Source organism: Peromyscus eremicus, chromosome 2 (genome assembly GCF_949786415.1).
Source record: "Peromyscus eremicus chromosome 2, PerEre_H2_v1, whole genome shotgun sequence".
Taxonomy (NCBI): Eukaryota; Metazoa; Chordata; class Mammalia; order Rodentia; family Cricetidae; genus Peromyscus; species Peromyscus eremicus.
In genome coordinates this window covers 1,861,018-1,877,385 of record NC_081417.1, presented here as the reverse complement: position 1 = coordinate 1,877,385, position 16,368 = coordinate 1,861,018, and the positions used below count along the sequence as shown (strand labels likewise).

Here is a 16,368-nt window from a genome sequence, read left to right as displayed (position 1 = left end):
AGCTCCTGACTACAACCTTTTCTTTTGCCACCATGAACTATCAGTCAATATATTTATATTAATCATTTTTCCAAAAATACTTCAGGAGCTTCAGACACTCAGCACTCCCTTCTTAGGAGTGGTTGATCTGAAGTACTTATTTTTGATATTCTGTTAGTGTTTTTCCCCCTCAAACATGAGCTATTTGTTTTTTCTGTATTTCTGGAAACAGCATCATTAGTAACTTTAAGTCAAATCTTTGTAAAAAAGCTGCACTAGAATCAATTCAGAATATTCATCTCTAAAGTTCTTTCCCTAGAATGAATCTTGGCACTGTAGTTCATATCAGTTCATTTAGAATTTCCTAATAAATACCAAAGACTGTGAGAATTAAACTACAGAAATAATCTATTCCTCAGAGTTTTAGAGCCTGGAGGCCACTAGGAAGCAAGTGACCTTGACTTTTATGAGATTTCTCTTCCTGGTTTACAGATGGCCTCCCTCTCCTTGAACTCTCATATACTGAAAAGGAGTCACTTAATGATACTATTTCTCTACTTAGAGGATACTACTATTGTCAGACTATGGTTCCTTCTTGCCCAACCTAAGTGACCCCAAAAGTTATAACTCATCCAGCATCATTTTTGGTATTCAAAGATTAATCTAAATATTGCTGAAATTCAATATGTGTGAGGCTTTACATACATATGCATGTGGTTGCTTGAAAGTAAATAGCCCCCAAAGAGAATGGCACTATTAGGAGGTGTGACCTTATTGAAATAAGTGCATTCTTATTGGAGGAAATGTGTCACTGTGGAGGTGGGCTTTGAGGTCTCTTTTCTCAAACTTCACTCAGTGTTACTGTCAGTCAACTTCCTGATGCCTGAAAGATTCAGCACTCTCAGCTCCAGCACCACATCTGCCTGAATACCATCATTCTCACAGTCCTGATGATAATAGGCCATACCTCTAAAACTCTAAGCAAACCATTCCAATTAAAATGTTTTCCTTTTTAAGAGTTGTTGTGATCATGGTGTCTCTTCATAGCACCCTAAGATATAAAGCAAAAATGTTGTCCAAATGTGAACCCATGATACCAGACATGTTATGTGTTTCTATGACATCAAATAGACCTTTCCATTCCAAAGAAAAAGTTAGTGAGGGATCCCTAATAAAGAAAACCTAGGAAGCAAGTTTTCATTATATGTAAAGGCTCATCGATCATGCTATCTCTTTTATCCTGCTGGAAAAAAAATGACCCTATTCTTGCCTAGTTCTCTGTGAAGTCTTTATCTTCTGGAACAAGAAAACAAATAATATGTGTTGCTCCTGTGACAACAAGTAACAGTCCCCAGGAACCTCTAAATAACATTAGAGGCCATTTTCCCCTTTTCTTGAAGAATAATATAGTCACTACATCCAATATCTGGCCCTATAGATAATAAGTACATTGACATTTGTTGAAATGTATAAACTTGTGGTCTGGCTTATCACACTGTGTGGTTTATTATTATTATTATTATTAGTAGTAGTAGTATAAGTTCTTTACAAAAACAAAATTTTACATATAATATTATATAGATATACATTTCTACTTTGATTAGAAAATGCAAAAATATATAAATGTTAACTGATGTTGAAGTACAATCTAAAATGGAAATGAACAACAGCTGATTGAAAATCTAGAAATGATTCTCTTGTAAGTGTTGGTTGGGTTCTGTTCTTGGGTTAATAGACAAACAATTTTCTGGTGACAAAATTATCAAGGAGGCCATCACATATATATGATGCTGAAAGCTTCATTTTTCTGTCACATTTTCTTCACATATTTTATTCAAGTTGTCAGTATATTTGCCTGCTATAAGCCATTTGTTGTTGTTGGATTCTACCAAGATTACTCTGTGAAATCCAGAGTAACACTCTTTGTGTCTTCACCAAAGACTGGTCAATCACACCCTAGCAAAAACTTCAGAACAAACTTCACAGTTTCAAAACACATGTAGATTAACAATTGTGTATCTCTAAGTTCTGCATCATCTTTGTTGAACATATCTGTGGTGGTTTGAAAGAAAATGGCCCCCAAAGGGAGTGGTACTATTAGAAGGTGTGGTTGTATTACAGTAGTTATGGCCTTGGGAGAGGAACTGTTTCACTGTGGGAGTTCTTTGAGGTCTCCTATGCTCAATCTACTCCCAGCATCACAGTCCACTTCTTGTTGCCCTTACATCACTACGTACCCAGCTCCATGTCTTCCTGTACATCCTCATGCTCCCTACCATGATGATAATGAACTGAACTTCTGAAAATGTAAGCTACCCCAATTAAATGTTTTTCCTTTATAAGAGTTGCTGTGGTGATGGTGTCTCTTCACAACTATAAAAACCATAACAAAGACAATATCTTTCCTTGACTGATCTCTTTAAGTTTCATACAAGTAGAGATGAAGAGTCAAATCACCCTTTGAAGACTTAGAATAGAAATGGTCTCTGCACATTATCAAGCTCATATGATACTTTGCTTCTCAATTTTCAAAAGCTGGAAAACAGGAACAGCCTGAATGACCATCAAATGATGAATGGATAATGAAAATGCAATACATTTATACATTTGAATTTTTTTATTTATTAAGAAAAACCAAGAAATAAAATTTGTAGGAAAATGGCAGGGGCCCAAAACAATCATTTTTCAGGTCTTTAACAGCTTTATTAAACTCAAACCCACACATATACACATACATACAAACATAAACACACATACACACATGCACACACATTCACACACACACATCATCATCATCATCATCACCATCAGCAACACGAACAACACCAAAATAATAGAAATTAACAAATATTGGTCATTGGTATATCTCAATATCAATGGAGTCAATTCCCAAATAAGAAGATAAAGACTAACATACTGGATATGAAAACAGAATCTATCCTTCTGCTGCATACAAGAAAAACACCTCAACATCAAAGGTAAATTATAGCTCATAGTAAAAGGTTGGAAAAAGATTTTTCAAGCAAATGAACCTAAGAAGCAAGATGGTAGAGCCATTCTAAAATCTAAAATAGTCTTCAAACCAAATTATCCAAAAGACATAGGGAAAGACACTTCCTACTCATCAAAGGGAAAAATCCACCAAGATGATCCTTCAATTCTTTACATCTATGCCTGAACTGCAAGGGTACCCATGTTTGTAAAATAAGCAATTCTAAAGCTTGAATCACATATCAAACTTCATACATTAAAAGTAGGTGACTTCAACACCCCACTCTCATCAATGGACACGTTATCCACACATTAAACAGAGAAATAATGGAATTAACAGAAGTTATGACTCAAATGGACTTAGATATCTACAGAACATTTCACAGAAACAGAAAAGAATGTATCTTCTCAGAAACACAATGCATCTTCTCCAAAACTGACCACACACTTGGTCATAAAGCAAATCTCAACAGATATGAGAAAATTGAAATGACCACCTGTTTACTATGAGAGTGCATGGATTAAATTTGGATTTCAACAACAACAGAAACAACAGAAAGCCTACATATATACACAGAAAGTGAACAAATCTCTACTCAAGACCTACTGCCAAAAGAAAGAAGAAAGAAAGAAAGAAAGAAAGAAAGAAAGAAAGAAAGAAAGAAAGAAAGAAAGAGAAAGAGAGAAAGAAAGAAAGAAAGGAAGGAAGGAAGGAAGAAAGGAAGGAAAGAAGAAAGAAAGAACGACTCCCTAGAAATCAGGAAAAATGAATGTATGACATACCCGAAATTATAGGACACAAGGAAAGTGGTACTAAGAGGAAAGTTCATAACACTAAGGGCCTACATAAAATAATTGGAGAGATATACTAGCACCTCTGAAATCTCTGGAACAAAAAGAAGAAAACACACCAAGAGGAGTAGATGGCAAGAAATAATGAAACTGAGGGCTGAAATCAGTAATATAGAATCAAAGAAAACAATACCAAGAAGCAATGAAACAATAAGTTGGTTCTTTGAGAAAGTCAACATGATAGATAAACCATTATCTATACTAACTAAAAGGTACAAAGAATATCCAAATTAACAAAAACAGAAATAAAAATGGAGACATAACAACAGACACCAAGTAAATCCAAAGAGTCATTAGGTCATATGTTAAATACCTTTACTCCATAAAATTGAAATATCTAAAAGAAACAGACAATTTTCTGAATAGATACCACTTACCAAATTTAAAGCAAGACCAGATAAACAATTTAAATAGACATATAACCAACCCCTAAGGAAGTAGAAGCAGTCATCAAAATTTTCCCAATCAACAAAAAGCCCAGATCAAGATGGTTTCAATGCGGAATTCTACCAGACCTTCAAAGAAGAGATAACATCAATACTCCTCCAATTATTCCACAAAATAGAAATAAAAAGGACATTGCCAAATTCATTTTATGAGGCCACAGTTACCATGATACCTAAATCACACCAAGATTCAACAAAAACAGAGAATTGTGAAATAATTTAACTTATGAACATAAATGCAAAAATTCTCCATAAAATATTTGCAAACTGAATTCAAGAATATATCAAAGCAGTCATTCACCATGATCAAGTAAGCTTCATCCCAAAGATGCAGGGATAATTCAACATACACAAGTCAGTCAATGTCATCCACCACATAAACAAACTGAAAAAAATTATCATCTTATTAGATGAAGAAAATGCATTTGAAAAAATCCAACAACTTTCATGATAAAAGCCTTGAAGAGATTAGAGATACAGGAACATACTAAAACATAATAAAGGCAGTTTACAACAACCTTATAGCGAATAGCAAATTAAATGGAGAGAAATTAAAAGTAATTCTATGAAAATCAGGTACAAGGAAAGGCTGTCTACTCTCTACATATATATTCCATATAGTAAATAAAGTAGTAGCTAGAGTAATGAGACAACTGAAAAGGATCAAAAGGATACAAATTGGAAAGAAATAAAATGTTTGCAGATGATATTATTGTATGCATAAGCATCCAAAAAAATTCTACCAGGAAACTCCTATAGCCAAAAATACACCACCAGCAAATGGATCAAAAGAAATATTAACTCAAAAGAACCAATAGTTCTCCTATATAAAAATTACAAGTGAATTGAGAAAGAAATCAGGTTAAAAAAAACCATTCAAAATAGTCATAAATAATATAAAATATCTTGAGGTAGCAGTATTCAATCAAGTAAAAATTGATGACTTCAAGTTCAAGTATTTGAAGAAAGAAATTGAAGAAGATATCAGAAGATAGAAAGATCTCCTATGCACATGGATCAGCAGGATTAACATAGTAAAAATGGCTTTCCTGACAAAAGCAATCTACATATTCAAAACAATCCCCATTAAAATTCCAACACAATTTTTTACAAAACTTGAAAGGACAATATTCAATTTCATAATGAGAAACAAATTGCTCAGGATAACTAAAACAGTCATGTACAATAAAAGAACTTCCACTATCCCTGATTTTAATCTGTGCTACATTACATAGTAATAAAAACTACATAGTTGTAGTAGGACAGGCCCATAGGGTCAAGGAAATTGGCTCAAACCAGTTGCCAAGGCATGCACATAAGGTACTTCCTTATGAGCCAACCTGGAATCTGCCTGAGGGCCTAGCAACAGGCACTGTCAGAGTTTCTGATAGTTCCCAGCCAAGGAGGGATGACCATGCACTGTCCCTAGCTTGGAATATAGCCTAGGTGTTGAAAGGAGGGTATATAAGGCCTTCCCCAATATTAAATAAACAAGTCTGCTGTTTGCCTTCAACTGACTTCTGGTGTCTGTGTCATTCATGCTGTACCTTCTCACCCCCTACCCTGAGGGAGCCATTAGGACCAAGCAACACGTAGTGGCACAAACACAGACACATTTATTCAACAGAATCTAATTGAAGACCCAGCTGTAAGTCTACACACCTACGCCCACCTGATTTTTTATTTAAAAAAAAAAAGCCAGAAATACAAAATAGAATAAAAGAAAGCATTTTCAAAAAATGGTCTACATGGACCTCTGCATGTAAAAGAAAGGAAATAGATCCATATTCATCACCTCCACAAAAATCTCAAGTCCAAGTGGATCAAAGCCCTCAACATAAATCCAGATACACTGAACCTGATAAAAGAAGGGGAATAGCTTTGATTGTATTGGCACAGGCGATACCTTCCTGAACATGACACCAATATTTCTGGGACTAAGATCAATAATTTTTTTTTTTTTGGTTTTTCGAGACCAGGTTTCTCTGTGTAGCTTTGTGCCTTTCCTGGAACTCACTCGGTAGCCCAGGCTGGCCTCAAACTCACAGAGATCCACCTGTCTCTGCCTCCTGAGTGCTGGGATTAAAGGCGTGTGCCACCACCTCCAGGCAAGATCAATAATTTTTAAATAGGACCTAATGAAACTGAAATGTTTCTGTAATCAAAGGACATCGTCAATAGGACAAAATGGCAGACTATAAATGGGAAAAATTATCACAAACTCCACATCTGATAGAGGACTAATACCCAAACTACATAAAGAACTCAAGAAACTACACATAAATAAATTAAATAATCAGATTTAAAAATGGGGTACTGATCAAAACAAAGAATTCTCAATAGAGGAATATCAAATGGGTGAGAAACACTTAAAGACATGATGAACACATCATTCAGTAGCATTACTTACCCATCAGGGAAATGCAAATCAAATTTACTTGGACATTCCATCTTACACTTGTCAGAATGGTTAAGATCAATATCACAAGTGATAGTTAATGCTTCTGAGGATGTGGAACAAGGGGAATACTCCTCAATTGCTGATGGTAAAGCCATATTGTACATCCACTCTAGAAATTAATATGGCTGTTCCTCAGAAAATCGGAAATTGATCTACCGAAGAACCCATTTATACCACTCTTTGACATATACCCAAAATGCTCTATCCAACTACAAGAAGACTTTCTCAACTATGTGCAATGCAGCTTTATTCATAATAGCCAGAACCTGAAACAACCTAGATGTTCTTCAACTGAATAATGGATACAGAAAATCTGGTACATTTACACAATGGAGTATACACAGCAATTTAGAAAAAATAGTATCATAAAATTTGCAGGCAAATGGATGGAACTAGTAAAAATCATGTTTAACTAGGTAACTCAGACCCAGAAGCACAAACATGGTATGTACTCATTTATAAGTTGACATTAGCTGTCAAGTAAAAGATAACCATGCTACAATCTACAGACCCAGAGAGGCTGAGTAGCAAGGAGGGCCCTAGGCAGGGATACGTAGATTTGCCTGGGAAAAGGAAATAGAATAGATTTTGCAGGTGGACAGGAGGCAAGTAGGGACGGGAATATGAGGAATCAGATAGGAGAAGAGGGAAGGAGAAAAAGAGTATAGGGAGAGATAACTGAAATTTGATGGCATTAGAGGGGCAATGTATAAACCTAGTGCAGTGGAAACTCCCTTGAATCTATGACAGTGACCCTAGCAAGGATGTTGGGCCTGAACTGTCCATATTCTGTAACTAGGCAAGGCTGCCCATGGTGGAAGTGGGAGACCAGTTCACAAAACCTTCAACCTATAAGCTGTCCTACTACAAGATTCCTTGGGTCAATGGTGGCACAGAACTTGTTGAGTGGCCCTTTAATACCTGTCTTAAATTAAGGCTCATGCTAAGAGAGGGAGCCCATGCCCAACACTGCCAGGATTACCAGGTGTTAGAGACTGAATAACCCAGATACCTAAGGTAGGAACAAACAAGGCTAGTCAAAATAACAAAAACAAAAAAGCAATCAAACAAACAAAAATAAAAGAGTGGTTGCTTCTTTTGCAGAAAACTAGATTTTAATTCCCAGAACCCAAATCAGGTGACCCACAACCACCTGTTTCTCTAGCTCCAGGGGATCTGGCATTGTCTTCTGTCTTCTACAGGCACTGAAACGCCTGTAACATGCACATACACACAAATAATTTTTTTTAGAAAAAATCTGTTCCATGAAGACTATTAAAATATCAAAGAATTATGCTTAATTCTGAGCACATCTAACCTTTAAAGATGGCTTAATTTTTTTCCAAGATAACCCTCACATATGAGATTATTAACTTTAGTTTACAGTTACAATAATGTCTTAACTTATCTTGGAACTCTATGAACAATGATGTCATCTTATCATCCACATCCTGCCCAGTACAAAATGGAAGCAACCTGTTACCTCATTTATTATCAATACTTGAAAACTCACCTGATTTGTATATGTGACTATTGTAAGCATAGTAAAATGTGACACACTCTAGAGAAACCAAATCCACACTCAGGTATGTCTTTTTTTTTCTGGGCATGTCTTTATTTTTCCACACTCAAATGCTGCTTCTTATTAGATCTACCTGAAATTTATTTCTGTGACTAAGTCACAGACCTGAGTGGCAGTCTCTGAAAAGGACTCCTTTGGCTGCTGCAGGTGGCAATATGGAGCAGTGTCCCCAACCCTGCCTTCACTCATCCATTGGTGGAGGCAAGTATTTATTCTCTTATCATTCATTTGGGGATTTTTAAAGAGCATGGCAGAAGTTTTATCTACCTCAAATTAGTTTGTGACAAATGATTTCATAATCAGTGAATAGTCATAAAAATATAATTTATTAGTTTGAAATACATGCAGTTCATCAGTCAGTTTAGAAAAGTGGAAAATAGATTGCATGACAGATTTCCAGAATTAAAGCTGGAACTTATATAGTTTCCCACACTGTAAACAAAATATTTCTGGTGGCTTTATGTGAACAATTAGAAAGAAATGTTTTTCAAATATTTTATGAATTTAAAATGATTGTATTTCCTAATATCATAATCTGTGTTTGTAATAGTACTTCATCAAGTCATACATAAGAAGGCATCATTGAACAAGCTATTGAAATATATAGCAGAAAAACTGTTGAAGAAACTGTTCAAAATGAGTGAATTTCAATTTGCTAAAACATATATACTTATAATTTCATAGTCCAATGTGATATTTTTTAAAACAAGTTTATTTCTTTTAGGATTTTTAAAATATCTTTGACTTAATAAAACATTGTCTACAATATTTCAGAGCATATATGGTAGACATTTTGATATAGTCTGAGTAGTATATCTCAAAAGCATCAATATATATTCATGTGTGTACGTATAATGTGAATATTTTCAAAAGCAAACAGATATATGTGGATAATAAATAAATCTAAATTATAATTCAAAATAGTAAATATAAAGTTAATTAATCTGGCAATATTTCCCCTCCCTCTACATTTGTTTTTTTTTTTCACCTCAGAGACATGCTTTAAAAAATACTATTCACTGTATTCCTTTGTGTAAACTATATAATGTCCTTAAAAGTGTGAAGACCTTTAAGCTGACCTTTAGTGGAGGACCTATGGAAATCCATGTTTAGAAATCTCTTCATCTCCAAATTTTTGACTTGAACTTGGTTTTGACTAACAGTTAAATTTACCTATATCAGTGGAAATCAATTTCCGCTCACATGAAGCCTAAATTTCTTATGATTACATACATTTCTAATATATATTTTCCACTCAGCATAAGATCAAGGACAGAATTAGTACTTTGTAAGTGAGAATATGAGTATTCATAGAATACTCTATAGTAATTCTGACCATAATGGAAATACGACTATAACGGAAATATTAAAACAAGAAAAAGCTTCAGGTAGTTTATTTTTTAACTAGTAAATTAATTAAATTAATTAAGTAATTGGTTGTTCAAGACAGAGTTTCTCTGTGTAGCCCTGTCTGTCCTGGAACTTACCCTGTGAATAAGACTGCTTCTGACTCCCAAGTGCAAGGGTTAAAGTCATGCACCACCACCTCCCAGCTGGATAATTTTAATTCATTTTTAAAATCCTCTATCTTAATTTTTTTCCAAAGCATAACTGTTATTATTTCATTTTTATAATTTGTGAAACTGGAATAAGCTAATTTAGTGTTTTCTAGTAGACCAAAAGATTAAAAGATGTTTTATTTATCTGAAAATGCTGGATATCATTGAATTCATCATAATATATTTTAAAATATTTTGTAAGAGTTCAAAGACAATAGGAAAGCAGACAAATGTGTATCTTTAATTTGTATGGATTTTTTCACAGCCAAGAACATAATGAGAGGTACTGTACCAAATATGAAGATATTGTGCCTTGAAGAAAAGCATAAATTGGTTTGATACAGATGCTGTAAAATCATCTAAAACATATACTAACTAGCAGCAACAAGAAAAAACTTGCATGATACTGAACTGTATCTTTCCTTCTTTAGTTATTTTATTTCAAATATTCAAACTATAATAATTATGGAAAACAAAATTGAGATGCTGCTCCTGGTTCTCAGTTGAATGCACTAGATCCTCGTTGCTAGCCTTGCAAGAGTGCAGAGAAAGTCATGGAGAATGAGTAATCCATTTCTGAACTGTTTTCTGAATTCTCTGGTATGTTGTAAGTCAGTAAATGCAAAGAGGGGTTTGTGGGAATTTCTGACTTACAGCCACAAGGGCAAAAATGTGATGCAGGTAACACTTGAGCTTGTAAAGCCTGTCTAATTAGGGAGATTTAGTCTTAGTTTTGGGGGCCTGAATAAGCCCTAATTTGTGGAATCTGAGACTGACCCCAAGTGGTCCATATCAAATTGTAATGAATTATAAGACACATGGTGTTCACAAATAATTGAATAATTGCTTTTAGAAAACTCCACTTATCTAAAGCATGAAATGAAAATCAATTAAAAAAGAGTGGTTCATTTTTCAAGAATGTTAAAAGAAACAGATTATTAAATATATGGTAACTTGCATTAATTTTAAATAGTTTTATTTATTTATTATGTGTATTATCATTGCTAGAATATGGATTTCCAAGTGATGATTCTCTTTGATCAGACTTAATTTGGATACCTGTGAATCCCTCTTTCAAAGCAACTGTATTTCAAGATGCTTGAGTTTATTGAGACCTATAATTCTTTTTCTTAAATGTCTACCTCTCTTTAAAGTTTTGCTACAATATAACATGAAGTTATAGAACAAAAAAGAATCTTGGTTTAAATCTACTAAGAATAGATGTTATTTGCTTAAGATGTCTGAAAAATTAAAAATTTAAAATGGCTTGCAGTCTTATGACTTATTTTTTTCACAGCCACATTTTGATAAAATATTTAGAAAATTATTATATACATATAAGGACCCAATGGTTTTTCCTAAAACTAGCTTCAGATTAAGACTATTTTAAAGCCAAATACAGTACTTAATGGCAAGTTCCAATTACCATGTATATCACTGTCCTGCTTTCTGATGACCACATACCAGCCATTCATTGATCTCCACCCTTGCCTCCCAGAAGACCTCTATGCATGCGTGGAGGAGTGTTTATTCAGGTGGAGCATAAACTATATGCTAATTTTTATAAACCAGAATTGCCACACCTGTGACGGTGTCGCCTGTGTGACAAATGGCGATCTGGTGGTCTCACGAGGAAGGGGAGCACGTGTCTCTCGAGGCTAGGCCCCCAGCGGTCCCCTGGCAATCAGCCTGAGCAATGGTTCCTGGATACATTGTTTCCTAAAGACCAGCCTTCTGTGGATGGTTGGCAAGACTCCTGCTTCTTTCTTCTTTCCTGACAATAACAACCTTCCTGTGCCTGGACTCCCATAGACGCTCACTTGATGTACCTGATAACTCCTCAACTGTTACACTGGCACTGCCCCCAGTGATTCAAGCCCTTGGGAAGATAGAACAAAAAAACCCCTACTTCAGTGGGGGAACACATGGATGGATTAGAACAGAAAGAGCTAATGATTCAGGTTCCCACAGATTCTAAGGAAGAAAATGTAAAAGTAAAAAGATTGTTAGGTAACCCTCACTCAGCTCATGCAAACTCACAAGTAAGAGAACTTAGGAAACTGGCAACTCCCACAAGAATGGTTGGAAAGTATATTCAATATCGTATTAATGGGAAATGGTGGACACCCCCTCGTTGAAATTCCAGAAGTAGAAATTACTTAGATCCACCCCCTTTTACAGGGGCTTATGACTATGAAGGGAATCGGTTGGGTAAATCATGGGGGAAAAAGAATGTTGTTGAATCAGTTGTCTTTTATGGAAAGGCTGGTTACAAGCAGAAAGGTATGGTGTACATATGATAGGCAGACAAGGTCAGCTATATTAAGGGGTATAGCACCTGTGATAAAGAGGTGGGCTAAGCCTCTTGGCAAGGACTTTGTAACTGTCTTTAAAAAATTACTAGAGAGACTTAGAGGCCGGCCCCCAGCTCCCAGCTCCCATCTTGCCCCGGACTTCCATTCTGAAGCACAGCTCCCAGCTCCCATCTTGCCCCGGATTTCCCATCTGGAGGAGAGAGAGAGAGAGAGAGAGAGAGAGAGAGAGAGAGAGAGAGAGAGGAGAGCACCCATCCTCCCCCGGACTTCCCTTCTGAACAAGAGCTCCCATTCTGCCCCGGACTTCCAATTTGGACAAGAGAGCTCCCATCTGGACAAGAGAGAGAGACTTCCTGAATCTGTCAGCTGTGTTGAACCAAGTGTGCGGATAAGGCCAAGAACGAACCACAAGGAGATGGGCAGACGTCAAGGCAGAAACACATACAACAAAATGAATAGCAATACACCATCACCAGGCCCTAGCCCTCCTCCAACACCTAAACCTGAACATCAGAAATTGGAAGAAGCAGAAGAAAATAGCCTTATGAATGTCATCATGAAGAAGCTAGAGGCTCGTGTAGAGGAAAAGACAAAAAAATGTGAAGAACGCTGTAAACAACTAGAGGAAAGGGCAAACAAATTAGAAGAAATCAAAAAAGTCCTGGAAGAGAACAATAAAATACCGAAAGAAAATCAAGAAAAATCAATGAAACAAATGAAGGAAACAGTCCAAGACCTGAAAAGGGAAATAGAAAAAATGAAGAAGACACAAACAGAGGGAATGCTGGAAATAGAAAATCTGAGAAAACTATTGGGAACTTCAGATGCAAGTATAATCAACAGAATGCAAGAGATGGAAGAGAGAATCTCTAGCATTGAAGATACAATAGAAGAAATAGATTCATCAGTCAAAGAAAACACTAAAGTCAACAAAGTCATGAACCAAAATGTCCAAGAAATTTGGGACACCATGAAAAGACCAAACCTACGAATAATAGGGGTAGAAGAAGGAGAAGAATACCAACTCAAGGGCACAGAAAATATATTCAACAAGATCATAGAAGAAAACTTTCCCAACTTAAAGAAGGAAATGCCTATGAAGATACAGGAAGCCTATAGAACACCAAACAGACTAGACCCCAAAAAAAAAGTCCCCTCACCACATAATAATTAAACAATTAAACGTACAGAATAAAGAAAGAATATTAAGAGCAGCAAAGGAAAAAGGCCAAGTGACATATAAAGGCAAACCTATCAGAATAACACCCGATTTCTCAATGGAGACTTTGAAAGCCAGAAGGTCCTGGACAGATGTAATGCAGACACTAAGAGACCATGGATGTCAGCCCAGACTAATATACCCAGCAAAACTTTCAATCATCATAGATGGAGTGAACAAGACATTCCATGACAAAGCCAGATTTAAACAATATTTATCCACAAACCCAGCCCTACAGAAAGCACTAGAAGGAAAATTCCAACCTAAGGAAGTCAGATACACCCTCGAAAACACAGGCAATAGATAAAGCCACAGCAGTAAACCCCAATGAAGAAAAGTACACACACATCACCACCAAAAAATAACAGGAATGAACAATCATTGGACATTAATATCCCTCAATATCAATGGACTTAATTCACCTATTAAAGACATAGGCTTACAGAATGGATACAAAAGCAGGACCCATCTTTCTGCTGCATACAAGAAACACATCTAAAATTCAAAGATAGACACTACCTAAAAATAAAAGGCTGAGAAAAGACTTTCCAATCAAACCGTCTTAAGAAACAAGCAGGTGTAGCCATCCTGATATCCAGCAAAATAGACTTCAAACTAAAATCAATCAAAAGAGATCAAGAAGGGCATTACATACTCACCACAGGAAAGATCCACCAAGATGAAGTCTCAATTCTGAACATTTATGCCCCAAACACAAGGGCACCCACATATGTAAAAGAAACATTATTAAAGCTTAAATCACATATAAAACCCCACACATTAATAGTGGGAGACCTCAACACCCCACTTTCACCACTGGACAGATCCCCCAAATCGAAACTTAACAGAGAAATAAAGGACTTAATTGATGTCATGACTCAAATGGACTTAATCGACATCTACAGAACATTCCATCCTAACAAAAAAGAATATACCTTCTTCTCAGCACCCCACGGAACCTTCTCTAAAATCGACCACATACTTGGTCACAAAAAAAATCTAAACAGATACAAAACAATTGGAATAACCTCCTGTGTTCCATCAGACCACCATGGTCTAAAGTTAGATTTCAACAACAACAAAAACTACAGAAAACCTACAATCTCATGGAAACTGAACAATACCCAAAGGAATCACCAATGGGTTAAGGAAGAAATAAAGAAAGAAATTAAAGACTTCCTAGAGATCAACAAAAATGAAGACACCACATATCCAAACCTATGGGACACTATGAAAGCAGTACTAAGAGGGAAATTCATAGCACTAAAGGCCCACATAAATAAGCTGGAGAAATCTCACACTAGTGACTTAACAGCACACCTGAAAGTTCTAGAACAGGAAGAAGCAAATTCTCCCAGGAAAAATAGATGCCAGGAAATTATCAAAGTGAGAGCTGAAATCAATAAAATAGAAACAAAGAGAACAATACAAAAAATAATGAAACAAAGAGTTGGTTCTGCTGTGGATATCGCTATATGTAAATAAACTCTGATTGGCCAATAGCCAGACAGGAAGTATAGGCGGGACTAACAGAGAAGAGAATTGAGGGAACAGGAAGGGAAGAGAGAGACTGCCTGGAGCCGCCGCCAGGAGAAGGAAGATGTAAGGTGTAAGCCATGAGCCATGTGGCAAAGTAAAGATTAATAGAAATGGGCTAAATATAAGAGTAAGAGCTAGACAGTGACAGGCCTGAGCTAATGGCCAAGCAGTTTAAATAATGTAAGAGTTCGTGTGTTTATTTTATAAGTGGGCTCTGGGACTGGTGGGACTTGGTGGCGGGAGCTGGAGAGAAATTCTCCAGCTACAAATGGCGTCCAACGTGGTGGCAAGAGTTTCCACCTAAAAACTTAGAAAAAAGATTCTAAAACGGACCTAAAAACAGCTTCCTAATTGCCTCTCTCAAATAAGCGGCAGCTGCCGGTTTGAGCTACTGGCGGTTCCTAGCGTTCGCTCTTGACCTGCAGTATGGTGGGAATGAGGCCTCTGCAAGTAGCACATTAAACTATGTGGTGGATTTAGCCTTTGCTAGTACAAAACAAAAAAAGAGGTTTCTGGGCTACACGCTACTTTGGTAAAAGTGTAGACCCACTATTTCTGAGAGTTACGGCTCCCAGAGCTGGCGGAAAGCGGACCACCGCCATGTTGGGAAGCTGAAGTGGGCGGAGCCAGCAGCCACTGCGCCGTTTCAGGCTTAGAAGGCTGCAGTTTAAAAGGAATAGGCTCAAGCTAATATAAAAAAATAAGCCACGTAAAGATAACTACCACACAGAGAATCTGGATTATGTTCTCTTTGATATTCGTAACTGCAGAAAAACATTTGATTGTAAAAGCTGTTGAGTTATGCCAAAATGTATATTTTAAAGGTACCTTGACTTCAAAATTTGGATATAAGGATATGTTGCTTTGGAAAAGAGTCTCTGCTCTTGTTTCCACAGAAAGCCAGAGACTATGGATTTGTTCCAGATTAAGATACATCAGGTTTGACCAGCCAAGACCCCCTGAAAGGTCTCCAATGACTCCATGGCCCAGATGATTCAACATCCAGAATGGTTTCAAGTCAACTGGCTCAGATATACAGCCTCACGGACTACTCCATGATCCTAAAATTTTCTTTCTGTCTCCAGAAGATACAGCGCCCCTCTCCAGCAGGAAGTAGTAAGAGAAGCTACGCCCAAATTCCCAAATATACCAAGCTGGCTTTAGAGATGGAATTGGCTCACTCCCCCTCTAAACCCAGACATATTGCTCAAAAAAAAAAAATGGTTAAGAGATTCTTGTGTCCCAAATCAGAAGAGCCCTCTGGTGTGGGACAGAGAAAAAACAATATTTTTTATTTAAATCAGGTTGATTATAAATACAATCTCTTTCTAAAACAAAAAGGGGGATAGTTTAGATATGATAGGATGAAAGGGTAGATTAATGAACCTACTTTTAAAGAGTAACAACTTGTTTAAAATGTTTTAC

General features: G+C 36.3%; 1 protein-coding gene across 1 annotated transcript in view; it reads right to left on the bottom strand.

The window, feature by feature from the left end:
- Positions 1-6,824, bottom strand: part of Sntg1 (syntrophin gamma 1) — a 507,378-nt gene extending 500,554 nt beyond the window's left edge. Inside the window, exon 1 of the mRNA XM_059255595.1 lies at positions 6,679-6,824. Coding sequence (XP_059111578.1) covers positions 6,679-6,824 — 146 coding nt within the window. The remainder of the gene's footprint in view (positions 1-6,678) is intronic.
- Positions 6,825-16,368: the final 9,544 nt, after the last annotated feature.